The following is a 25,853-nucleotide window of genomic DNA, read 5'->3' as shown; positions in this document are numbered from 1 at the left end:
ACTTACAAGATTTGGATCTACCTAACAATTAACTTGTACGAAAAAAGCTGTAAAAGCTTCCAAAAAATAAAATTTGTCTTAAGTAGATATAAATTATTTCTGCAGTGAACTTCGGTCGAGTTACAGTGGTTGCTCTCAGCGTTATAATTAAAATCAACTTAATACAAATTTCTGTTACCATTCGGAATTTCTTTCATTACGTAGCCTTTGTGCAACGTAGGAAGTCATTGGCTCACAATTTACCAAGAATTGAACATTTAAACATTGTCTTTTAAACGTTTCGAAATGAAAAATTGGTCTTGATATTATTAATGTCATAATCGCTTTTACTTTCAATGGATTCTAAGGTCGAGTATCCAGCAGAGTTGTGTGAAGTAGCTACACGCGGAGCGCGAGAAATCCGTTAATACGATTACCTATTTATTTTCACTAGCTTCGATCAGTTCAGTTCTGCTCACCATTATATATTTTTTTTTCAATAAATCGTAAATAATATTTTTTTATATCAAATCATGTCATAGTAATATAGGTAGGTACATACTAGCATTATTATGTACTCGTATTTAGCTGTAAAATTTATCGAAGCCAAACATCTTCGCTTTTTTTCATCTGACAATGCAGTCCACTGTGCATCGGTCTTGTATAGCTGTCTCTGACGCCTGTGTGTAATTATTAAATATAATTTTATTATAACTATTAAATTTATAACATAAAATATGTGAAATTAACAGATTACAAAGAATTCCTTCCAGCTGAACCTTTAAACGATTAACAAGTCGTCAGAATCAACGGTGGATGAAAAATTAGAAGAACCGAAGCCTAACATTAATTTGACTAAATAAATTGTGCACAATACAATATCCTGTGTGATTCTTTCACAATCATATTTAAGTAAAACTCCGACACTTTTAAATTCATTTAATAAATAATTTAATAATTTTTGTTATCAACAAAAATAAAATACTGGTAGGATATAGTAGGTAGCTTTAACTAACTCAATCAGGTAGGGTTTATTCAGCTCACGTCTCCCAAAACACTCTGTAGTGTACCTAAAGCAGTTGTAAAAAACCGTTTTATTTCCTCTTTCCAGGAATCCCGCAACATCCGGCCACGCGCGTACACCCCGACAGCCTTCAACGCGCTGCCCAGCGCATTCCGGCCCACGCCCTCGCTGGCCGAGCTGGCTGGCTACCAGCAGCGGCCCCAGGAGCAGGAGTACCCAGTCCAGAGGCAGCAGTACCAGGAGGAACGGCCGAGGCCACAACAACAGCAACAGCGGAAGGTAACGACTTTAGATACTAGAAGTAGATGTGAAGAGATACAATGTCCAGCGACTTCAGGTCTTCACTGGCTGGCTACCAGCAGTGGCCCCAGGAGCAGGAGTACCCAGTCCAGAGGCAGCAGTACCAGGAGGAACGGCCGAGACTACAATAGCAACAGCGGAAGGTAATGTTAGATACTACATAGGAGTAGTGTGAAAGGGATACTCAGTCTAGCAACTTTATGACTTCGCCTTAGCTGGCCACGTAGACTGGCTACTTGCAGCGGTCTTTGAAGCAGGCGTATCTGGTGCTGAGACAGTAATACAGGAATGAACAACCAAGGCCACAAAGCAACAGCGGAAGGTAATGACTTATATTTATTTACTAACAGTAGGTGACATTCCCCGGTGGTTATTTCCCGGTGGTTTATAGTCTTTGCTGTCACTGGCCGAGCTAGCCGGCTACCAATTACCAACAGTACCCAGAAGAGCTGCAGCAGTAACAGCAGTATCCAATCTGAGAAGTTATGTTGCCGACCTTAATAATTTCCAGTCCTTGGTTCAATGCTAGAAAATGATTAAGTATACCAGGGCCTCCCAAGGGTTCAGTGAGTGGAACTCGTTGCGTAAGCATGAGGTTGAGGTTGCTAGGCCGAGAGGATAAAATACTAATAACTGCCTATTTGAGTAATAACCCTCCTTCGTGCAGTCGGGTAAAAAACACAAGTGAACTGAACATCCTCACAACATAATTGTTCATTTAAGATAACGTGCACAAACCTAAAACTGACTCCTTAATTTTTATAAACTCTCCACAGCCACAAGACCAGCGCCCCCTGAAGCTCCAACAGCAGCATCAGCAGGAAGTTGACGACGAGCTGGAAGAAGAGAAGGAGGAACCCGACCGTCTGGCCACGCTGCTGCAGCAGTCCAAGTTCAACTGCGTGAACAAGCAGTCGGGGTACTATGCTGACGAGGAGCTTAACTGCGAGGTGTTCCACTACTGCCAGGACAGCGTGAAGCACTCCTGGATCTGCCCTGAAGGTTTCACGTTCCACCAGGTTAGTATTTTGAGAAGGATTTTGTTTGGGATTTGAGCGATGAAACCAATCAATATTTTCAAGCTATACAATAAACTGGGGTTACTTTGAATCACGGGGTGACTGATAAAAACTTCCCTTTTACTTTTCTCTGACGCAGTGAATAAGTGTGGTCGGCAACGGCTCAAATCAAATGTGAAGATATAAGTAATGCTTTTTACTATTTTCCATTCTTGAATAACTTCTTCTTTATTTAGGTATAGCTTTGTATTCTATTATTCGTTAAAGTGAAACTTTATTCTATCTAGATCAAAGTAACCACAAAATAACAAAAGTGCTTGTAACTTTTGACCCTGTTCCCCAATTTTTTTCAATTCTTTGAAAAAAAATGCTGCTGTATGTGCTATTTTTTTTTCTTCGGTTTTTTTAAAGTTAGAATATCCAAATTTGGAATATAGAAAGACTTAAAACATTTTTTTACTTTTTTTTAACGCCTAATAGTAAGAGATAAAAACGTTTCAATTATTAAATTGATCAATGTAACCCCAACTGGTTGATGCAAGTGGCGAGTTGTCGTTCATTGTGGCGGTCTAAGGGGGAGGCCTTTGTTCAGCAGTGGACGTCTTCCGGCTGATGATGATGATGATGATGATGAGTAACTGTAAACTGATGTTAAAAAAATCATACAAGAAGCCAAAAGCCGAATAGTTTATCATTTCTGGGCTTCTACGCTCATCCAATACCTTTAGTGAGAGCCAACGATTGTAATTTTAAATGCGACACAATATTGCCTCAGATTACATTACAGGTGCAAGTTGGAGAAAGTTTCCATAAAGTTGGAAAGTTCTCGGAAATTTCTGGAAATTTTCACAAGAAACATAGGAAATTTAAATTAGAGAAACGGGAAGTTTTATTCCCCATACAAAATTGTGAGAAGTTTCCGAAATTTTCCTGTATGAAAAATTCCGCAATTTTGGAAAGTTTCCTTTGGTACATCAGCACCTCAGATCATTAGGTGCTTGTTTTTTTATTTCCTTTTACTTAAAATGACGGATGGAGACACAGATTGATTTATCTTGACTGATTGAATTCCAGACACAAGAGTACACTGTTTGTATATTTCCTTTAATATGATTCTGCCGTACGATTTTAACGTAATTAATGCTATAGCAATACACCGGATACCGGAAATCAACTTTCAATAATTTTATTTTGTTAAGTAACTAGATACAAGTAAAGTTCACGGCAATCCTACTCACATTCCAGGTCCACCTGATCTGCATGCCGCCGACACATGACAACATCTGCCAGAAATCCTCCAAGTACCACTTCGTGAACGAGTACTTGTACCGACCAATCAATGAGGAGGAGGTGCAGAGGAAGCCCAACGTGTCCCTCAAGTACTCCGACCGGTATTACCCTGCTGAGGTGTACAGGGACGACCGGTACGAGGAGGAGTCCGAGGAAGAGGTCAGTTTATATCATTATTTTAACACCCGACTATATTCCCTTCCGAGGAAGAATAAAAGAAAAAGAAAGAAAAAAGGTAAAAACAAGCCCCTCTCCTAAGCAAGCAGTGTGGCGTCATTTTAGATGGTTACTGGCATAGACAGACAAATAAAAAATATATTTTCAGACTTTTTTATTGGTTGTACTATAAAAGCTACCTTCATTCCAAATTTCAAAATTCTAGAACAACTGGGGTACCCCATAGGGCTTTTTCGGTTATCAATATCTTGATTTCCCTGACTCAGAAGTTTGATTTTTTCACTGCTACAAGGGGTAGTAGACTTGAGTATTTGATATTAATTTCAGCTTGATACCGCCACACGTTCCTGAGAACAAAGGTTTTCAGAAACAGACAACAAAGTGATCCTTTTTTCCTTTTGAGGTACGGAACCCTAAAATATTGAAATTGATCGGCAAACAAGCGATATCTCACTACGAGTATTGTCATATACACAACCTGAGTAAAATACGTTTTGAAAGCTCATGAAAAGCACAACGATTGATTGGCAATATCAAATCCCCTATCCCAAACGGTCAGTGTTCTCAACAACATCTCTTTCTCAGGAGGAAGCGCCTCGCCGTGCCCCGCAGCAACTCCAGCAGCTGCAGGCGCGACCTTCGCCGCGGCCGCAGCAGCAGCAGCAGCCCCAAGTCTTTCGCTCCGCAGAAGAGGTCAACATACCCCTAGTCCAAAGGCGCCCGCAACGCCCCTTCGACTTCGACTTCTAAACCGCCTATTTCTATAAGATCTAGCCGTAAGACTTCTTTAAGTTCTGATTTGCCTGCAACTTCTGGTGCTGCATTTTGCAGCGTCAACTGCCACACTGCGAGGAATAAATAAAATTATTTATATTTCTGTACATTAAAGTATTCGCTCGTAATAAGTTACAAATTAGTTGTAAGCTAGTCTTTGTGTAAGGAATAAAATAAAAAATATTTTTTTATTTCATGTTTTTTATTGACTTTTGCTGTTTTGTAATTACCTGAACTGTTCGATTAAAAAATTTAAACATGAATTAATTGCAGTCCTGATCAGAACGCGATCATATAATTATAAATTGGAGCTTCTATCTTTTAATTTGTTGTATTGAAAGTATGTATTCAATATCGTCCATGGTTGTTGCACTATTCACTTCTGCTTTAGATTTACGTCTGCAACGGTAGTATACTGAACTTCTTTCGTTACTTAAACTGCTTGCCTTTGCCTCATATTCATTTTTAGCATCTGTGCCTCTAAATCTAGCTTTCGTCGATTGAAATGCCTTTAGTTTACCGTAATTTTCTTCATTATCTCTAACATATTCTCCCTCCTCACGAATTCCTGTTTCGGGCTTTAAGCAGTAATAGAAATTAGACTTTTGATGCAGTAATAAAGTTTCCGTTTTTAATTTATTCGTTACGTCACGTGTATCTTTGCCAATATTTTTATTACTGTTGATTTCTTTATGTGAGGCGTTGTCTACTGCACCGGCTGTCGTTACTGTAGCATTCTCACGCTCATTATTTCCGGTTAAGTCAAGTGTAGTCCTTATAGTAGCTTGAATTTTACCATCAATAATATTTGACTTAGATTTTGTGAAAGCTATTCTTTTATCATTTATTATCTTGGGCCGATTTTCGGCTTTAGCCATTTGTTGGTCCTTATTTCGTTTTTTCACCGTCGGACAATACCTCGAACAATATTTCAGAGAATTCACTGGTTTTTTCTTGATATCAGCATCTGTGCCAATCGAAATTGTTCGAGGTGGAATCATTTCACTAAAGTTGTCAACTCTCATCGGTGGTTTAGTCAGTGGTGTTACAGGTCTGTCGTCGTTTTCAGATTTTGTGACACTGTCGGTAATCGTCGTCTTAGTGGAATATTCCACTGCACCAAGCATTGTTCCAGTTACATCGCTCATTTTGTTATAACTTTGCAAGGGTGTAGTTTCTGATTCGTCAGTTTTATTCTTGGTATCATGTTTATCTGGTTTTAATGAATTAGCTCCAATTAATGCACTATCAGATGAGCTTTTTACAGAATTTTTACCTCTGAGATTGAATCTACTACGAGTAATTTTTACTGTTTTTGGCAGAGTTCCAGGTTTCACTTTGTAATTGATTACATTATCAATACTTTTACAAGATATTTTTAAAGAAAGTAGAGTAACCGATAAAGAGTCAGATGTGGCTCTTGTAGAGTCTTCAGTCTTACTATAAAAATCTCCTCTTCGAGAGTCTTTTGAACCTGTTGTATAAATAGGTATGATTTCTGTAGCATTCTTAATTTGTCGACTTGTGTCATCACAAGTGATATCGTCACGCTTGATTTTACTGTCAAATACGAACCCAACAGAACTTACTTTTTTACACACGAATTTACTAGAATTTTCAGCCTCACCGTGAATATCGCTACAAAAACATTTTAACCTTCCTGCATTATCACTTAAAGTGGTTTCAGTAGCATCTTTAAGAGTATTATCATTCTCATCATAACCAGCATTGTCATACTCTACCAATTTATCAAGTGCGAACCTAACAGAACCTTCATTTTTACTAGAACTTTGCTTTGCAGTATTTCCTACAGTTTCAATTGTATCTTGTCCACTATCTTGAAATTTGCAACTTTCTGCACAAAAGGGTTTTACTGTGCGTGCAATAGCTTTAGATGAATATTTGACTGAATCTTCTATCTTACTCAAAATATTACTAGAAAAACGTTTTGATACATCAACGTTTTCATCACATGTCGTTTCAATAGCTTCTGTCATCTTACTTTCAATGTATTTACAAGTAGCGTTGTCACACTTTTCTAAATTTTCGGATGCAGTCTCAAAAATACTTCTTTTTTCATAGTTTATTTTACTACTATCCAGAGTGTCAGATGTAACTTTTCGTCTAGCTTGGCCTTTGCTATCAAGATCTTTAGTAAAGGATTCTTCAGAATCTTCAGACATAAGTTTTGTGCTACTTCCAGCTTTATTGCGAATTTTTTCACTGTTGTGTACAAAATCTGAATTGTTAATATGTCCATTTTTTGTAATATCTGTATTTTTATCATAAATTTCCTTGCTCTTGGCTATATTTCTGTCTATCAAAGTACTTTTAACGGACTCGTAAGTTTTAAGTGTAGTTTTCAGAATACTTTTTTTTGTACTGTTTTTTTGTTCAGAAATTAGTTTGAAATTATCAGAATCATTAGCAGACGTTTTCGTATCTATATCGGCTTCATTCGCCACTATATCAGGTGTTACATCACGATCATTTTGATGTTTATTCAGTTTTCCAATTACAGGGGTGGTATTCTCGGCATATTTATTATTAGTACTGTTTTGTTTATAAAGTAGTTCAGTATTATTTGGTACATTTGTAGTCATGTTTTTTGAGGTGTCTACATCATTTGTCGCAGTTTCAGGTGCTAAATTAACTGGTACACTTGATGTAACTTTTGATGTGATTTTCAGAGCAATATTATTAATTTGTTCAGAAGTGGGTGGTGTACTACTCGAAATATTTGTAGGTGTATTTTTGATATCACCTTGCTTCTTACTGTCATCTTCTTCACTAATTGTTTGTTTATACAATACAGTATCAGATGTGGTTTCTAGAGAGTCTGTTATTTTACGATCAGGTTCCCTCTGAGTTTTTATTTCATTGTCTGTCACAGCCTTAGGTATTACTTTTAGCTTTTTATGACGTTTATAGGCACAGGGGCATTTTATATAAGTTTTCAAAATGGGCGCGGTTTTTCCAGGATCATACATTCTATTACCGAAATGCTTGAAAGTATTTTTGTTACACTTAACAACATTCTCAGAGTGGGCTTTCTTACTACTTTCTTTTACACAGATATATTCATGAGATATTCCTTTTGCGTTATTTACAAGGTTTTCAGGTTGGACTTCTAGATCTTGACGCGTGCTTGCAATACCTGCTGCAGCGTTAGAAGTGGGATTTTCATCAGATTTAGACATTATAGTCTTTTGTCTAGAAGTTGGTTTCATGTTATCTGAAACAGCTGCATGCGTATCTTTTTCGTTGCTAGTTGTACCCATAGCTTCATCAGGTGTTACGTTACGACTATCTTGTTTTTTATTTTGTGTCGTGGCTGCAAACTCGTTTGCATTATTTTCGGCAGATTTAATGCCCTTTTGTTCAGACGGTTGTTTTAAATTATCTGAAATATTCATAAGCATCACTTTTTCGGTGTCAGCTTTATTTGTAACTATGTCGGATGTTTGTTTAAGATTATGTTGATGCTTATTTGGTGTGGCGACTACAGCCTCAGATATAGTATTCTCAGTAGATTTCGACTTATTGTTCTTTTGTTTAGAAATTTGCTTAGAATTATCTGAAACTTTCACAGAAGTATCTTTTGCTACGTCTTCAAGACTATCATGATGTTTATTTGGCATTCCGGCTACTATCTCAGATTTCGTATTTTCGGCATAGATTTTCTTAATATTATTTTGTTTTGAAATTTGTTTTAAATCATCCGAGGCATACATAGGTGTGTCTTTTGCTGTGTCTGCATTCTTTGTGAGTGTATCTGGTCTTGCTTTAGGATCCCCTTGATATTCATTTGGTTTTCCGGCTACTTTTTCAGAAGTGGTGTTACTCTTACTGTGTTTTTGTTGAGTAGTTCGTTTTAAATTATCTGATACAGCCACAGGTGTGTCATTTGTGGTGTTTGTATCATTAATGGTTGTATCTAATGTTACATCAGGACTATATTGATTATCATTTATTTTTTCGCCCCCAACATCAAGAGTAGCATTCTCATCAGATTTAGTTTTACTGCATTTCTGTGCAGATATTTGTTTTTTGCTATCTGAAACCGTCACTCTCATTTCTTTTGTGGTGTCTGCATTATTTTTCGTATTTTCCGATGGTGAATCAACTGGTACATTTGATTCAAGTTTAGATGTGGTGTTCATAGCATTATTATTATTTGGTTTAAAAACGCGTTCTTCAGTATCTGAAATATTTGTAAGTGTATGTTTTGCTGCATTTCCAACTTTACTATCAACTTTTTCACTACGTGCTTGTTTATGCACTACAAGATCAGATGTGGCTTCAAGAGAGTCTTGCATTTTACGATCAGATTCACTCTGAGTTTCAAATTGTTTGTTTGTTACATCATTAGATTTTAGTTTCAGATCCTCCTGGCGTTTATTTGCACAAGGACATTCTATTTTACCATCGGAAATAGGCGTGGCTATTGTAGGATCGTTAATCCTTTTACTCAAATGCTTACAAGTATTTTTGTCACATCCGGTAACTTTTAGATATTCATGAGAGCTTCCTTTTGCATTATTTGCAATATTTTCAGTTTGTTTCATTTTATCTAAAACAATCGCGGACGTATCTTTTACCACGTCGGTTTTACTCATAACTGTATCGGATATTACTACCAGATTATCTTGATTTTTATTTGTTGTCGTGCCTACAACTTGAAGTGTGGCATTCTCAGCAGATTTATTTTTATTGTTCTTTTGTTCAGAAGTTTGTTTTATAGTATCTGAAACATTCGCAGGCGTATCTTTTGCTGTGTTAGTTTTACTCGTAATTGTATCAGGTGATAATTCAAGATTATCTTGATTTTTATTTGATGTCGTGCGTAGAACCTTTGGTGTAGTATTTTCGGCAGAATTATTCTTGCTGCTCTTCTGTTCATAAGTTTGTTTTATGCTATCTTTTATTTCTTTTATGGTGTCTGCATTATTTGTCGTATTTTCAAGTGGTAAATCAGCTGGTACACTTGATTCAAGTTTAGATGTGGTCTTCATAGCATTATTCTTACTTGGTTTAGAAGTGTGTTCTTCAGTATTTGAAATATTTGTAGGTTTATTTTTTGCCGCATTTCCAATTTTACCATCAACTTTTTCACTGCTGGCTTCTTTTTGCAAAGGAATGTCAGATGTGTCTTTAAGGGAGTCTTTCATTTTGTGATCAGTGGCACTCTGAGTTTTTATTTCGTTGTTTGTTGCAGTATTAGGTGTTATTTTCAGTTTCTCTTGACGTTTATTTGCACATGGACATTCTATATTACTATCAAAAACGGGTGTTGTTATTTCAGGATTATTACTTCTTTTACCCAAATGTTTACAAGTGCTTTTGTCACACTCGACAACATTCTCATACTCGGCCTTCAGACTAGATTCTTTTTCGTGATCATGTCGTAGAGGATTTTTTATTGCGCTATTTACTACATTTTCTGGTGTGATTTCTAAATTTTGACGAGTACTTGCAATACCGGCTGCAGTGGCAGGAGTGGTGTTTTCGTCATATTTAGTAATTATACTCTTTTCTTCAGAACTTTGTTTCGCATTATCTGAAACAGACGCAGGCGCATCTTTTGCGGTGTCTGCAGTCTTGGTTATTGTATCAAGTGTTCGTTCTATATTATCTTGATTCGTACTTGGTGTCACGCTTACTTTCTCAGATTTGGTACTCTCAGTAGATTTAGTCTTACTGCTCTTTTTCTTAGAAGTTCGTTTTATACTATCTGAATCATTAGCGGGCGTATCTTTTGCAGCGTCTGCATCAGTAGATTTAGTCGTACTGCTCCTTTTCTTAAAAGTTTTCTTTAAATTAACAAGCGTATTGTTCGTGTTGTCTGTATTCTTCGTCACTGCATCAGGCGTTGTATTAAGACTGTTTAGTGCCCCACCTTCAACCTCAGATGCGGTATTCTCGGTAGATTTAGTCTTACTGCTCTTTTTCTTTGAAGTTTGCTTTAAATTATCCAGAACAATCGGAGGTGTATCTTTCGCGGTATCTGTATCATTGTTCACTGTGTCTGCATTAACTTCAGGACTGTCTTGATGTTCATTTGGTGTCCTGACTTTAATCACAGATGTAGTACTTTTGGCATTTTTAGTTTTACTGCCCTTTTGTTTGGAAGTTTGTTTTAAATTATCTGATACATTCGCAGATGTATCTTCTGCGGTGTCTGCATTATTTGTCACTGTATCTGGTGTTACTTCAGAACTGTCTTGATGATCATTTGGTGTCCTGGCTTTAGCCACAGATGTGGTACTTTTGGCAGATTTAGTCTTACTTCCCTTTTGTTTAGAAGTTTGTTTTAAATTATCTGATACATTCACAGATGTATCTTTGGCGGTATCTGTATCATTGGTCACTGTATCTGGTGTTACTTCAGAACTGTCTTGATGATCATTTGGTGTCCTGGCTTTAGCCACAGATGCGGTATTCTCGGTAGATTTAGTCTTACTGCTCTTTTTCTTTGAAGTTTGCTTTAAATTATCCAGAACAATCGGAGGTGTATCTTTCGCGGTATCTGTATCATTGTTCACTGTGTCTGCATTAACTTCAGGACTGTCTTGATGTTCATTTGGTGTCCTGACTTTAATCACAGATGTAGTACTTTTGGCATTTTTAGTCTTACTGCCCTTTTGTTTGGAAGTTTGTTTTAAATTATCTGATACATTCACAGATGTATCTTCTGCGGTGTCTGCATTATTTGTCACTGTATCTGGTGTTACTTCAGAACTGTCTTGATGATCATTTGGTGTCCTGGCTTTAGCCACAGATGTAGTACTTTTGGCAGATTTAGTCTTACTTCCCTTTTGTTTAGAAGTTTGTTTTAAATTATCTGATACATTCACAGATGTATCTTTGGCGGTATCTGTATCATTGGTCACTGTATCTGCAGTAACTTCAGGACTGTCTTGATGTTCATTTGGTGTCCTGACTTTAATCACAGATGTAGTACTTTTGGCATTTTTAGTCTTACTGCCCTTTTGTTTGGAAGTTTGTTTTAAATTATCTGATACATTCGCAGATGTATCTTCTGCGGTGTCTGCATTATTTGTCACTGTATCTGGTGTTACTTCAGGACTGTCTTGATGATCATTTGGTGTCCTGGCTTTAGCCACAGAGGTAGTACTTTTGGCAGATTTAGTCTTACTGCCCTTTTGTTTAGAAGTTTGTTTTAAATTATCTGATACATTCACAGATGTATCTTTTGCGGTTTCTGAATCATTTGTCACTGTATCTGGTGTTACTTTAGGACTGTCTTGATGATCATTTAGTGTCGTGGCTTTAGCCACAGATGTGGTACTTTTGGCAGATTTAGTCTTACTGCTTTTTTGTTTAGAAGTTTGTTTTAAACTATCCGGAATATTCGTAGATGTATCTTTTGCGGTATCTGCATCATTTGTCACTGTATCTGGTGTTACTTCCGGACTATCTTGATGATCATTTGGTGTCCTGGCTTTAGCCACAGATGTTGTACTTTTGGCAGATTTAGTCTTACTGCCCTTTTGTTTAGAAGTTTGTTTTAAATTATCTGATTCATTCGCAGATGCATCTTTTACGGTTTCTGAATCATTTGTCACTGAACCTGTAGTAACTTCAGGATTGCTTTGATGTTCTTTTGGTATCCCGGCTTCAACCTCAGTAATGGTATTTTCAGCATATTCAGTCTTACTGCTCTTTTGTTTAGAAGTTTGATTTATATCATCGGAAATATTTGTAGTCATGTCTTTTGCAGTGTCTACATCTTTTGTCACAGTTTCAGGTGGTAAATTAACTGGTACACTTGATACAACTTTAGATGCGGCCTTTACATCGATATTTTTATTTTGTTCCGAAATGCGTGTTGTGCTATCTGAAATATTTGTAGGTATATTTTTTGTATCATCTTCAATTTTACTTTTAACTTTTTCGCCGCTGGCTTGTTTATGTACTATAATATCAGATGTGATTCCAGCAGAGTATTTCATTTTACGATGAAGTACGCTCCGAGTTTTCATTTCACTAGGCTTCGGTGTTACAATTTCTTGGCGTTTATTTTCACAAGGGCATTTTATATTAGCTGTTGCAGGAGAATAGGTTCTATTTTCGAAGTGCTTGCAAGTGTTCTTATCACAGTTGACAACATATTCAGATTGAGCTTTCAGAAAAGCTTCTTTTTTACAGATATATTCACAAGAGCCTCGTTTGACGTCTTTTACAACATTTTTAGGAGTAATTTCTAGATCTTGATGTGTATTTGTAGCGTTAGCTGTGGTGTTCTCGCCATCTTCAGCTTCAATTATGTTTAATTCATTAGTATTTTTTGCACTATCTATTACATTGTTATTGTCTGTATCATTGGCGTTTAAAACATCGTTAGTTTTGTTGTTAGCCCTACTACTTGCATCTGTACAAATCATAGGATTTGAATACATGGACGTTAATGAACAAAATATTTCCTTATGTTATTTTCACTGATTATTAATACCACACCCGGAAAGACGGTATGGTCGCTACCTTCAGAACATTTCTGTCTACTCGCGTCTACGGCCGCTGTAATATGGTCGAAACGTCTCGCGTCAAGATCATTTTAACAATAAATATATTGAAAAAAATATGTTTTGAATACGGAACCACCAGAACCTAATATTTTAACCCGAGCATGTTTAGACGAGAAATACATAGTTATGGTAATTAGCTTTTGGAAATACCTACAACTGGCATCTTAATTTGACATTTGATAATGAAAATAACGATGTAATTTTTTTATAATTCATACGGGAATTTTCGTTTGTACTCCTTTACGCTAAAACGGTTGGACATATTTGGATGAATCATGGTATGTAGGTAGCTGCGAACGTCTAAAACGATATTTCCACGAGATCAGGTATATAATTTTTGGGAATTCCCATTGGAATAGAATAAATAGTTTACGCGTGCGAAGCCATTATTTAATCCATTTTGCTAAAATGATTTAAGTTAATTAATTGACATGTGAGTTGAATAATGTTTCCGAGATTTTCACGACCCCCTGCATCATGGGTGTGTTTAAAATGCAAGTCTGCCAATCTTTAGAAAGGCCTTGAACCCATCAGCAGTTCCAATGGTACTGTAGGTATCCACGGAAGCGGTGATTAGAACATCCAGTGATCCGTATGCCCCGTTTGTCGTCTTTTATTTTAATAACTTTCATTTACTTGATAGATAGGCGACAAATATTTACAATTAAAAAAAAGTCATCGCACTGTAAATATACACACAATATACTAGAGATGGCCGTCATCGGATATAGAAAATGGGTTGCGTAGATTAACATATATATTATTATCGTCTTAATATTCCTAGGTGTGGTATTAATTAAGATTTCCTCTCGCATCATTGTCATTTATAATCTTTAGACGGTTTTACAAAGCAGAGCCCTCCGGTTCGATGTATTTGTCGGGTCAATTCACAGGTCGGCAGCGACAGTAGCATCGGCAGGCGCCAGCCAGCACCAGCAGCAGGGTGTCAATGGCGTGATTAAAATGACAAATGAATTCGACGTTAATGATCTACTAAAAATCGATACTAAAGTATCCCCAACCCGCACCATAACCCTGCATCTCCCCTCCAAAATTCGCAGAGGGCCCTGCTTCATAAACTCATCCCCTCTTCCCAAGGACCCATCATTTCAAAGGAAATCTTTTGTTCGTAAAACGCCCTATTGTCGGTACAGAAGTCACTATATTTATCGATTTTGAAGAAAACTTTCCTGCAGAAAACGATCGTTTCATTATTTTCTTGCCATTTTCTTGTTCTGATGACGATTCCAGATGGCGACACACACATTTTGTTAGCGGTTTTACTTCCTTATCATTTTCTTCTTCTTGTGATTTGGAATGGTGACACAGACATCTAACTAATGGCTTCATTACGTCCTTCTCACTTTCTTTTTCTTGTGATTTCGAATGGTGACACGGACATTTGTCTAATGTTTTTGTTACTTCATTATCATTTTGTCCTTCTTGTGATTTCGAATAGTAAAATGGACCTCTAATCAACGGCTTTATTATTTCCTTCTCATTTTCTCCTTCTTGTGATTTCGAATGGTGACAAAGACATTTAACTACTGGCTTTATTACTTCCTTCTCATTTTCTCTTTCTTCTGATTTCGAAAGGTCACACGGATATTCAACTAATGGCTTTATTACTTCGTTCTTATTTTCTGCTTCTTGTGATTTTGAATGGTGACACGGATATTTAACTAATGGTTTTATTACTTCCTTCTCATTTTGTCCTTCTTGTGATTTCGGATGGTGACACAGACACTTAACTAAAGGTTTTATTACATCCTTCTTATTTTCTCTTTCTTCTGATTTCGAATGGTCACACGGATATTCAACTAATGGCTTTATTACTTCCTTCTTATTTTCTGCTTCTTGTGATTTAGAATGGTGACACATACATTTAACTAATGGCTTTATTACTTCCTTATAATTTTCTCTTTCCTGTGATTTAGAATGGTGACATAGACATTTAACCAATGACTTCTTTACTTCCTTATCATTTTCTCCTTCTTCTAATGATGATTTTGGATAGTGACGCACACGTTTAGCCAATGGTTTTATTGCTTCCTTATCATTTTTGCCTTTGTGTGTTAATTTCGAATGGTCACACACACAATCAGGCAATGACTTCATTTCTTCCTCGCCATTTTCTTCTGTCCATTGTGATGATTTGTGACACATACATTTACCGATCTTCTTACTTAATTGCGCGCCTATCTGTTTTGCTGTATATGTAGGATCTTCGATACTATGAGGACTGACGTTGGCTTTACATTCACTTTTAAAAAAGTCGTGTCTTTTCCTAGTCCTTGTGAGGCAGTCGGCACTGTGCGACCTTTGAGAGCATATAGGGCAACTGTTTGTTTTTTGCTTATTAAAATTCTTAAAATGATTTCGAAGTTTATTAAGTACTTCGTTTTCGCTTTTTGCTAGGATACCAAGGTTATCCGTTTGATTTTGTTCGTTATATCGCATTTTTGGAGTTATTTCCGGCCAAGAATGTCCTTTAGTTAGGTGTTTAGCTTTTTCAATATAGTCACCATCATATTTAGGTTCCATAGCTCCCTCTTCGCTTGGCTTCTGCGTTACCGTGCCTTTGTCACTTAAGTTGTTGCCTTCTCCGTGCCCGAATCCTACCCTTGACTGCAAACCTTTTGCAAACGATGAGATGTGCTCACTCATTTCCTCAACACCTAATTTCCAACTCTTCGTGTATGATGTAACTGTACCTGACCTACAACAAAATAAAATTTGCCGAACTATAGGAGAATTTTTTATAGTATTCAATATTGAAAATTGATCTAAGTTCCAACCTTCCAACACTATAATCTCCTTCTGATACTGATACCACTCACTTGCTTTGAGCAACTACGGTTGCCAAATATATTTTAGCAAATTGCTTCTGGCAACTGTGGTTGCCAGACATACACTCGGTATTGCAGCGCAAGGCAAGAGCAATTCATTGCCGTTTTATTTTTCACGCGAGCAGATGAGTGGTTACAAAAACTAAAGATGTTATCTAAGCGATCACACAATTTGACTACCTCTAGGACACCAACTTGATCTGATTTACGATATAGTACTTATTTTCGTTCAAGACAAAGCTATGTGATGCATAATAATATAAATAATCTACACACGAAGTTGTGTTAACAATGCCACAAATTAAAAGATATAATGATATGAATTCGTCTGATCTAGTATGTGATCGAACAAAACCTGAGATGTACAGTACACAGAACAAATTTAATGTAGACTTCATTGTAGACGACTAGGCATGATGATTAGCATATTCTATGTTATTAATTTCACATAAAACAGAATTAAATAATACTTACAAAGTCTTCAGTGTTCCTAAAACCAAAATACAAATGATATAAGAACAGCAAACGAAGAATTAAAATATACTGAGCGGCAAAAAATCTGGCCCTCAAATGTATGCAAAATCGGTAGTTTTGTTAAAAAGGTGGGCCAAATCTTGTGCCACTGAGTATATAATAAAAATAATTAATAATTTTGATTCTAACTAGTTACTCCTAGTTGGAGTTTAGCATAACCACTACAGATTTTGAATTCTGGTACATTTTTTACTATAAAACTCGATACAACTGTGGAAAACAGGCGTGATTTATCTTTCTGGGTGAGCATTATATGTGGTATATGGATTTTGTGCATAGATGGTGCCATTCACTTGTGCATAGATCGTGCTTGGCCGCCAAAAGATACGCTAAGGACAAAAAAATAACTGTTTCGAAAAACATTGACATATTTCGCCTTATGGGGCCACGCTCGAGTTGGTGTATCATAATAATGGTAGCACTCATCATAGATTAATGAGGTATTAACGTTTGATGTCCAGCACAGCTACGCCTTCCAATTTTTTTCTTGTTTTTTAGTTTTGGTAGAATTTAGAAAAAGCTTATTTTATAAGCATGAAATAAATATACGAGATTAAATAAAAAAGATAACCTTCGATGCCCTGTTTCATGTTAAATATCTGTTGCTTTAGCCTGAAACAATAAACATAAAATATTATAATTTTACACAAGAGTGTTTGAAATATTAGAAAGAGGTATAAATGAGAGATAGATATGATAACGAGTACATGTAGTCAACGCGCAAGAATGAAGGTAGACCGAGCACAATATTAACATCTACCCGTAAATTCTTCACGCTACCCGTAATCATGAATCATGATGTATGCAAATGCGTCCAATTATCGGGAGTTTGTTGAAGGTAATTAAATCACGGTTTAAGGTCCGTAACAAATATAGCCTGATATAAATTAAAAATGTATACGTACGATCCTATAGTCAGCTCGGATGGGGGATGTACTGGGGCACAACTGAAAATAAAATGCAATTTGTGCTGTAATCTTTAGGTGTCAATGCCTTGCAAATTTACAGCATCATGGGAACTACCTAATTGCAGAGGGAGGAGCTGCAAATTAACAAAAAACGGAACAGAAACTAATGGACGTAACATTATTTCCTGGCACATGCACAGAACAATTTACTTATATTATTTTCGTGTGTTTGTCACTCATACAATCTACAACAGCTCGAGGGATTTGGATGAAGTTTCATTTGATGGTAGCTGAACCTCTGCAATAACACCTAGATAAGCTATCCTGATTTCCATTAGATCCATTTTAAGCCCCAAAATCTTGACCACTAAGTCTAATCTAGTTTGAGACAATAATAATAATTTATTCATTTATTCAGACAATTACATCCATTGTCTTAGTAAAGCATACAAATAACTTATCATCTATTGTTACATATTAAATGATATTGTAACGGATAACTCACGTCTTAAACCGAGTTTAGCTCGACATGTTTCGGGCTATTTCGTAGCCCTTCTTCTCAGGAGCACGCGAACGCGACTAGGCGGCTGCCGCAACACGCACACAAGAAGGGCTAAGGGCTTGTTAAATGTAACAAAACACATTAACACATTAAAAAAAAAAAAAAAAAAAAAAAACATGTCGAGCTAAACTCGGTTTAAGACGTGAGATCCGTTACAATATCATTTAATATGAGTGAGTCTCACGGTAGTTTCATGTTCATCTATTGTTACATAGACAGTGCCATACAAGTCATACAACGTAAATGATGACTGCCTAATCCCGGAATTTCAATTCCGATACATATAGTTTACGCAAAGTCGCGGATAAAACTAATCTTAAATAAACTTACGGGTGACAAATTTCTATGTTTATCTGCTTCCCTTCGAGATCTTTCTTCGTAGTGTATCGCAACTTGAATGCTATCTTGACCCGGTCGGTTTCTTCCCTCAATAATTTGCCGTTCTCATCAAATTCCGTTTGCGTTGCAGCTGTTCAAAGTAACGTGAAACAGTTATGGAAAGAAGAGAGAAGTGTTAGGTGTTATGCAAAGAAGGGGAATAGGAAGACAACTCTATTGCCTCCATGCTTTTTCCGAACAAATTTTACTAGCTGTTGTTCTCTAATAGTTCTCCAGATGCCTATCACTAACATAACAGACAACTCGCTCTTCACCAGTCCCAAACAAATGCTTCTGTCATCCACTCAAAGCTTTCTTACTGAGTTCTTCTCAACAGAGATTTTTACAAACCGGTGATTTTTCTGACATTTAATAATAATAATATTAATAATGATGATTTATTGTACAACAAAAAACAGTAATTTACATTCATATGAGTTTAGGTCTATTAAAGGTACAACTGGGTCATGAAAAAGGTCAACATTCTGTCCCCTAAACTAGGTAAAAACCTGTATCTTAGGGGCTAGAGCATTTCTCCGACTTCTAACAGACAAATAAAGAGTGAGGACGGAGTTCCAGTCTAACGAACAGTACAATAAATTTACTTAAAAAACTAAAATAAAACTTAATTTAACATTAATATACACCAGCACATGCAATGCAAAATAATAATTATAATAATAATAATTGAGAAATAAAGAGCTCAAGATACATTATCACTTTAAGAGATTTGTAACAGATTTTCTGTGTCACCGTAGTGCAAGCTCTGCAACCATCCCCGAACCTGATTTCATGTTTAGTTAAGTGCTTGTTAGCCTAAATTGACTGAAGATATTTTGATTGACTTTACTTTCCCTTTGAAGAAATTGCAGCTGTTGCACTGCCTCTGTTAGAAAAAATTAGGGACCCAGGAAGATATCCTCCTCGCTTCAGGCTCTGAAGTTCAGGATACTAAACGGATCCTGAAATACTAACTGGCACAAAAAAAGCACTTACTGGTAAGGATAAAACCTCTTGCGTAGATATTATCATCTTTGCCATAGAGCTGGGTCTCACCGGCACCTTCGATTTCCTGAAAAAGATGAGAAGTGTAAAAAGCTGTGTAGAATCACTAGACTAGAGATTTTAAACATTTGGTATTTTTAAATTTACCCCTGAAAAGTTTAGTTAAAATTTTATTTATCCCTTAAAAACAAGTGACTCGTTACCCCTCACGAGGACCATTTTTACCCCATTGGCTGTAATTACCCCCAGATGCGGAACCAACACTCTAGAACTTTTGATCGGTCCTCAGAAACATCGATCAACTGGGACGACAATGCCCTTAGATAAGATTTCATGTCGGCTAACCAGGGCCCCAAGATCTCAACAGAAAACTCACAATCCTTGAATAAAGAAGAGTACTCGCGGGGCTTGAGTTTAAAGTACTATTGTATAATATCGTAATTTGAATATTTTACCTGCTCCACTAAACCGTCTCCGATCATAGGACTGTCGCCCTCGGTACCTTCGCCGGAGATCCTGCCACTAGGGACTCTACCGCTGGAGACTTTGTCGCCATCAATCCCTTGGCCAGAGACCCTGCCGCTGGGGACTTTGTGACCATCAATCCATTCACCGGGCACCTCGCCGCCGGGGCCGGTGCCGCTAGGGACCTTGCCACTAGAGACCTTGCCACTACCTAGCCTGGTACCGGATAGCTTGGTGCTCGGTAACCTCTCGTTGACTTCATTGGTTCGGTCGTGGTATATATCATCGGCGTACTTGTCGAGGTTTTTACTGTCAGCCCTGTCATGTACACTTTCAACAGCAACGTCACTGCAATAATACGTGTTTCAATATTTAGAAACCGGTCAAGTTAACTGTACCTAATTAATAGGTTTCTAGAAAAACACAACTGCACCCGAAGACTTAAACGCGTCCAGCTTTGTTTTATCAAAAAAAGAAATCAAACAAGTTTCTGAATTTTATGGAGTTCTAGCCGTTGCCTGCGAGTTTCCGCGTAGAATTAGTTTATTACAATTCCGCGGGAACTGCTATTTTACGGAATAAAACTATCCTACGTCCTTCCCCGAGCGGGACCCAAACTATCTGTTTATCGACTGTCATCTAATCGGTGCAGGTTTAGACGTGAAGAAGTAAACAAACAAAAACTTAAGATGATGGTAGAAAAAATAAATGAGATCGAGCGAATACGCGCGTTAACAGTATAGCGTTAGAAAAAGAAAAGCGACACTCACTCGAAACCCTGTTTTTCAAGTTTGAAGTAGAAATGCTTGCATTTAGATGCACACATTTCAGCAGGCAAATTATCTGAAGAAAAACAAAACAAAGTTATACAAAACATTAACTAGCCTTTACCTGCGACTTTGCTCGCGTAAACCAGGGATCCGGCAATTGAATTGAAATTCCGGGATTTTACTAAATTCCCACGGGAATTTCAATACAACAAAAGATTGGTTTTTTGGAATCTTTTTGTATTTTTTATTTCAGTTCCAATTTTTTTGTTACTTTTACGGTCATCCCGTAAAACCTATATCGAAAATACAAACTGAAATATAGATGCATAGAAAAACCAGAACAATAAGACCAGCACTGGGAATCGAAGCCAGGTCCTCAGCATTCCGTGCCGTGTGCTATACCGCTACACCACCGCTGGACAACGATACAGACACGAATTTCTCCTATGCACCTTATATCTCAGCTTGTGTTGTTTCTTATTTAGCCACTTAAGCAGCGACACTAGTGGCATCTATGCATCTATGCTGTGTTCAATACAACACACAAAAAAATCATCATACAAAATCAAACAAAAAATACATCCTGTTCTTTATTTACGTTCGACGACCACCTCCCGTCTAACGAGTAAGACTAAGATAAGATTATGGATAAGATTTTGGGATTTTACATTCCGTGGGCATATCGGGATAAAAGGTAGGTATTCCACAAGTTTAGCAATCCGCATATCAAATTTCATCTAAATCGGTTCAGCGGTAAAGGCATTAAGAGGCGTTAAGACCGTCAGTTACTTTCGCATTTCTAATAGGTAAGTAAGAATTTTGAAGTTAATTGTGAACCCATAGTGGAAGCAAGGACTCCTGAAGAATAGCTTCATGATCCCATATTGGGCATACAGACAGGGAGGGTGTACGTGCTAGGTAGGTAACTTAGGCACTTTTGTGCGAGCAACCAGTTTTACCAGCTTTTAGCGTCGGAGGATCTGCGTCTTTACTTTTTTTGGTCTGAACATAATACCAGTGGCGTAGCTACCAAGGGGCTAGGCGGGGCTGTGCCCCGGGGCCCTCAAGCTCAGGGGGCCCTCGAAATTCTGCTTTATAGCTGATGATAAAGTTGCTTAGCATTTTTAAAGTATTTGTATATATAATGATTTTACTTCAAAAAACCTTACGAGGTTTGATAGCAGTGGGCCCCATTTTTTTATTTGCCCCAGGGCCCTAGGTTACCTAGCTACGCCACTGCATAATACGGACCTGAGCGCTTCTCCAAATAGAACACCTTCCTGAGGCTGACGGCATTGTTGAGCCTCGGCATCAGCGTGCTGGCTGGCGCGGGCGCAATCTTCCGCAGGCAGGGGTCCAGGCAGCACCCGCACAGCTCGTGGACAAGCTGGATAACCATCTTCCTTGGTATGTTCAAGTCGATCACCCCGGCTGAGAAGGTCAACTAGCTTTAATGCAGTCAAAAAAATACTAAAAGTTTGAATAAGCACGGGATCCTAGCTTTTCGCTGGAATATTTTACCCAAATTATTAGTTATTCAACTGTTTCATATGGACGAACGATTTTTTTTCCTAAGACTAAGCTATTTAGGAGGTATCTACCTGTAGCAGTTCAGTATTGTAGAACCCTATAGGTTAGGTTAGATTAATTCTATAATAATCCTGAAGTAATTTACAGTTAAAAAAAAAAGTTCGTCTATTTGAAACAGTTGGGAAATTAATTTCGCCGTCGCGGGCTCTTGTTCTATAAGTCTATAATATTAGTATAGTAAGGGTTAATACCGTTTGGTATGGTGGTAGCCCCCTTACGCTTGTTTCCATCGCAAATGCACTCAGTGACGGGGCAGCCGCAAAGCACTGCTTTAGGAGATTCGCCCCAGTCCAACTCTAGAGACTTTAAGTTCGGGTCAACCTTCGAAACACAAAAAATATATACACACTGGGATACACTAAACTTGTTCCAATAAAAGTAAAAAAAAAAGTAACTTAGGATTGGTTTGTTGGAATCTTTTTGTATTTTTTATTTCAATTCCAAATTTTTACTTTTACGGTCATCCCGTAAAACCTAAATTGAAAATGCAAAAAAAATGCTTAAGTGGCTAAATAAGAAACAAAACAAGCTGAGATATGTGGTGCATAGGGGAAATTCGTGTCTGTACCGTTGTCCAGCAGTGGTGTAGCGGTATAGCACGTGGCACGGAATGCCGAGGACCTGGGTTCGATTCTTCGGTTTTTCTGTGCATCTATATTTCAGTTTGTATTTCCAAAAAAAAAGTAACGTTTAAGCTCTATCGAAAAAGATGGATTTGAAGTAATTAAATCAACGATTTAATAAATTTGTAGTAATTATAATTATAGATTATAAAATTCCCGCCTAGCCGTTAGTCATAAAATATAATTTTGTATTTTTTCTCTCTTTCTCTAAATTTTAGGCTAAAAGCTCTGTTTTCATTTTCTACAATTTCCATTTAGGCATACTACGTTTTTGATATACAACAACAAAGACTATTTTTACATCGCTTGTCTGCTACAAAAAGCAGCGAAAAGGTAAAGAAAAAACCGGCCAAGAGCGTGTCGTACACGCCCAGGATAGGGTTCCGTAGCCATTACGAAAAAATCAAATAAATTTTTTCTAAGGATTTCGTATTGTGTATTGAATCTTCCAAGTTTAGGTATATTTTATTTTATACCTCAGGCTGCTATTTACTCGTAAACTACTAATAATTCCCAAGCAATCTTAGCCGCTATAATTTACCTTGTAAATTTGATATATTTACTACCATGCTGAATTTCTTCAAATTTTTCAACCCAATAGTTGTGATTTTTAAGGGGGGGGGGGCTCGATTTCAATGAAAATTTGCACTTTTAAGTTGAATATTTCGCAAACAGATCACTGAATAGAAAAATTGTCGTAGCAAACCCCCAATGGTTCTCATAGACCTATCCAACGATACCCCACAATATAGGGTTAGTCGAGAATAAAAATCACCCCCCACTTTACGTCTACGGGAGGTACTCTAAAAAATTTTTTTTACTTTTTTTAATTGTACCACTTTGTCGGCGTGACCGATACGAGTATGTATATTCATGTCAAATTACAGCTTTCTAGTACTAACGGTCTCTGAGCTTACCCACGGACAGACATACAGACAGACGGACAGACATGGCGAAACTATAAGGGTTCCTAGTTGACTATGAAACCCTAAAAACGGACTACGTAAGTGCAGCCGGACTAGTGCACCGAGGGTTCCATACATACTAATTTGTAGATGTCTGTGAATATCCAGGGTAAGCAGAACTCAAAACTTTCTGGCTTTGAATTAGTAGAATAAAAGTGAAAAGATTACTGGCTCTAATCGTCTCCTTATTAAGATTAAGTAAATTCATACCCGGTCTCTGTATCCATAGGCTGTTGGAGAACATAACCCGATGGGTCCAATGGCTTGACGCTTCAACGTCTTTAATATATCCTTCCGTGCTATGCTCTTCTCCGTTGCTTTGCCTACAGTTCTCTCGTACCGTCTCATGTACCAGTCGGCTTTGTCTTCTACTTCATGAACGTCTCCGAATGCAAAATCGTATTTAAAACATTCACAATCAAGCTTCAATGGTTTATCCTTAACAGCATTTCTTACCTCCGCAACAAATGTCAACTCATTCTCATCACCCATCCTCCTCTGTGACACAATTTTAAATACCACGTACTCTTTGTGCCGTTTTTTCCATTTAAACTTCCTCTTTTCTTTCCTCAGAAATTCTTCACCTTGACTCCATTTTCTTGAACAGTTCATTATTGTATTTTGAAAATTGAATCCGGTTTTTTTCATTTTGTTAAAAAGAACATGTTTATTTTTTAAATGTTTAGCTATGTTATTTTTAATAGCTCCTACGTTCATACTTCTGGATTCCATTCTTTTGCTTAGACCATTATCGAAAATCTTTCTGAATGGATTTCTCGAATTATTCCTTTCCTCGTTATTAACTCCAGTATTATGAATGACATCATCAGAAGAGGTTTGATCTTGAGATGATCCAGGGCTGGGTAAATGGGGCGGAGTTCCATATATGTTAGTCCTCGAAACTTCTACGTAATTTACTTCACATACTGTTAGAATTTGAAAATTTCTTGTAGTCCAATTAACTGTGTCCATATTATTGTGATAGTAACTGGTGATATGAAGATGGTCATGAGTAAGCTTCTGGTATATATTTTTAGAGTTCTTGAATTTTTCATAAGCACTAAATTGTAAATGCTCAAAGAAATTTTTTCTTGATATATTTTTGCGTTTTCTTCTTTTTTTAATTTTATTCGTATAATTACTTATAAGCACTTGTTTATCTTCTGGTTTTTGTACTGAAATAGCAAAACTATGTTAAGTACTTGTGTCTAACAATAAGCATCTACAAAGAGAAACGAGCTCTTGCACTTTTACCTTTACAGATTAACTGCCGTATTTTGCGCTTTTGAATTAGATGGCACAAATTTCCAATATTTAAGGACGACCACCGCAGATATTTTCTTTTTGCAAAAGCATAAACCTTAACGAAGAGGCCAAATAAACAATATTAGGTAGCTATTTATCAAAATATATGTTTAGAGCTAATAAATCTCAATAAAGCAAAGTTACCTTTGTCAACAAACGGCTGGTCAGCTGAGAGACCTTGTCAAATAATAACTTTGATCCAAAAGTAAAGAAATGCGCTAAAAGGAAATGGATGAGATGATACGCGTAGTGTTGGCATTGAAGAGCCATTGCGTTGTTCAGGAGAAACGTGGTCAGGAAAAACGTGAAGCACTGTTGAGCTATCAATGATAAAACGTAGAAATGTATGCAGAATACTCCGACCAAAAGTGCCAAAAGCTTGTAATTCAGTTTGTCCGGATTACCAAGGGAGTTATCCCTTGTTTTTGTCATTTTTGTATGGTTTTCCTCAAGTTGGTCCAAGTAATACTTGTGTTCTGCATATTTTGTGTAAGGATTCGGTTTCATGTAGTCGCTTGTCAACATTTTGCAAATATTCTGGATGCTTCCACATTATTCTATTGTGAATTATTGTGTTTTTTCATGTGATCTTGAAGTATATTTTATGCCATTGCATAATTTGATTAGCAATTTAGCCTTGTCTACATTGAGCACTCAGTTTTTGAAAATAGTGACGGGTATTTTGTGACTTTGATGGAGCACGTCAACAGCCGAATGGTTGCCTGATTTAGTAAGAAGACTTGACTAGAGTAACTAAGTAATCCTTTTTAGATTTTCATGAACGTGT

At 37.0% G+C, this 25,853-nt stretch overlaps 2 protein-coding genes across 2 annotated transcripts in view; one reads left to right on the top strand and one right to left on the bottom strand.

Annotated features, from left to right (window-relative positions):
- LOC141426914 (uncharacterized) overlaps positions 1–4,754 on the top strand; it is a 39,655-nt gene extending 34,901 nt beyond the window's left edge. Inside the window, exons 3-6 of the mRNA XM_074086170.1 lie at positions 1,091–1,282; positions 2,080–2,322; positions 3,568–3,771; positions 4,375–4,754. Of these exons, the coding sequence (XP_073942271.1) occupies positions 1,091–1,282; positions 2,080–2,322; positions 3,568–3,771; positions 4,375–4,539 (804 nt within the window). The 3' untranslated portion in view covers positions 4,540–4,754. The remainder of the gene's footprint in view (positions 1–1,090; positions 1,283–2,079; positions 2,323–3,567; positions 3,772–4,374) is intronic.
- Positions 4,755–4,782: 28 nt separating this feature from the next.
- LOC141426913 (uncharacterized) lies at positions 4,783–25,712 on the bottom strand. The gene is made up of 12 exons (XM_074086169.1): positions 25,211–25,712; positions 25,016–25,121; positions 23,972–24,936; positions 22,365–22,494; positions 21,835–22,014; positions 20,584–20,656; positions 19,804–20,161; positions 19,340–19,415; positions 18,296–18,434; positions 17,401–17,442; positions 17,067–17,107; positions 4,783–12,958 (listed from the first exon to the last, which is right to left on the bottom strand). The coding sequence occupies exons 1-12, from the start codon at positions 25,589–25,591 to the stop codon at positions 4,878–4,880; spliced, it is 10,572 nt and encodes a 3,523-aa protein (XP_073942270.1). The 5' UTR covers positions 25,592–25,712; the 3' UTR covers positions 4,783–4,877.
- Between the last annotated feature and the right edge of the window lie 141 nt (positions 25,713–25,853).

The sequence above is a fragment of the Choristoneura fumiferana genome, chromosome 3, assembly GCF_025370935.1.
Source record: "Choristoneura fumiferana chromosome 3, NRCan_CFum_1, whole genome shotgun sequence".
In the NCBI taxonomy this organism is placed as follows: Eukaryota; Metazoa; Arthropoda; class Insecta; order Lepidoptera; family Tortricidae; genus Choristoneura; species Choristoneura fumiferana.
This window is presented reverse-complemented; position numbering and strand designations above follow the sequence as displayed.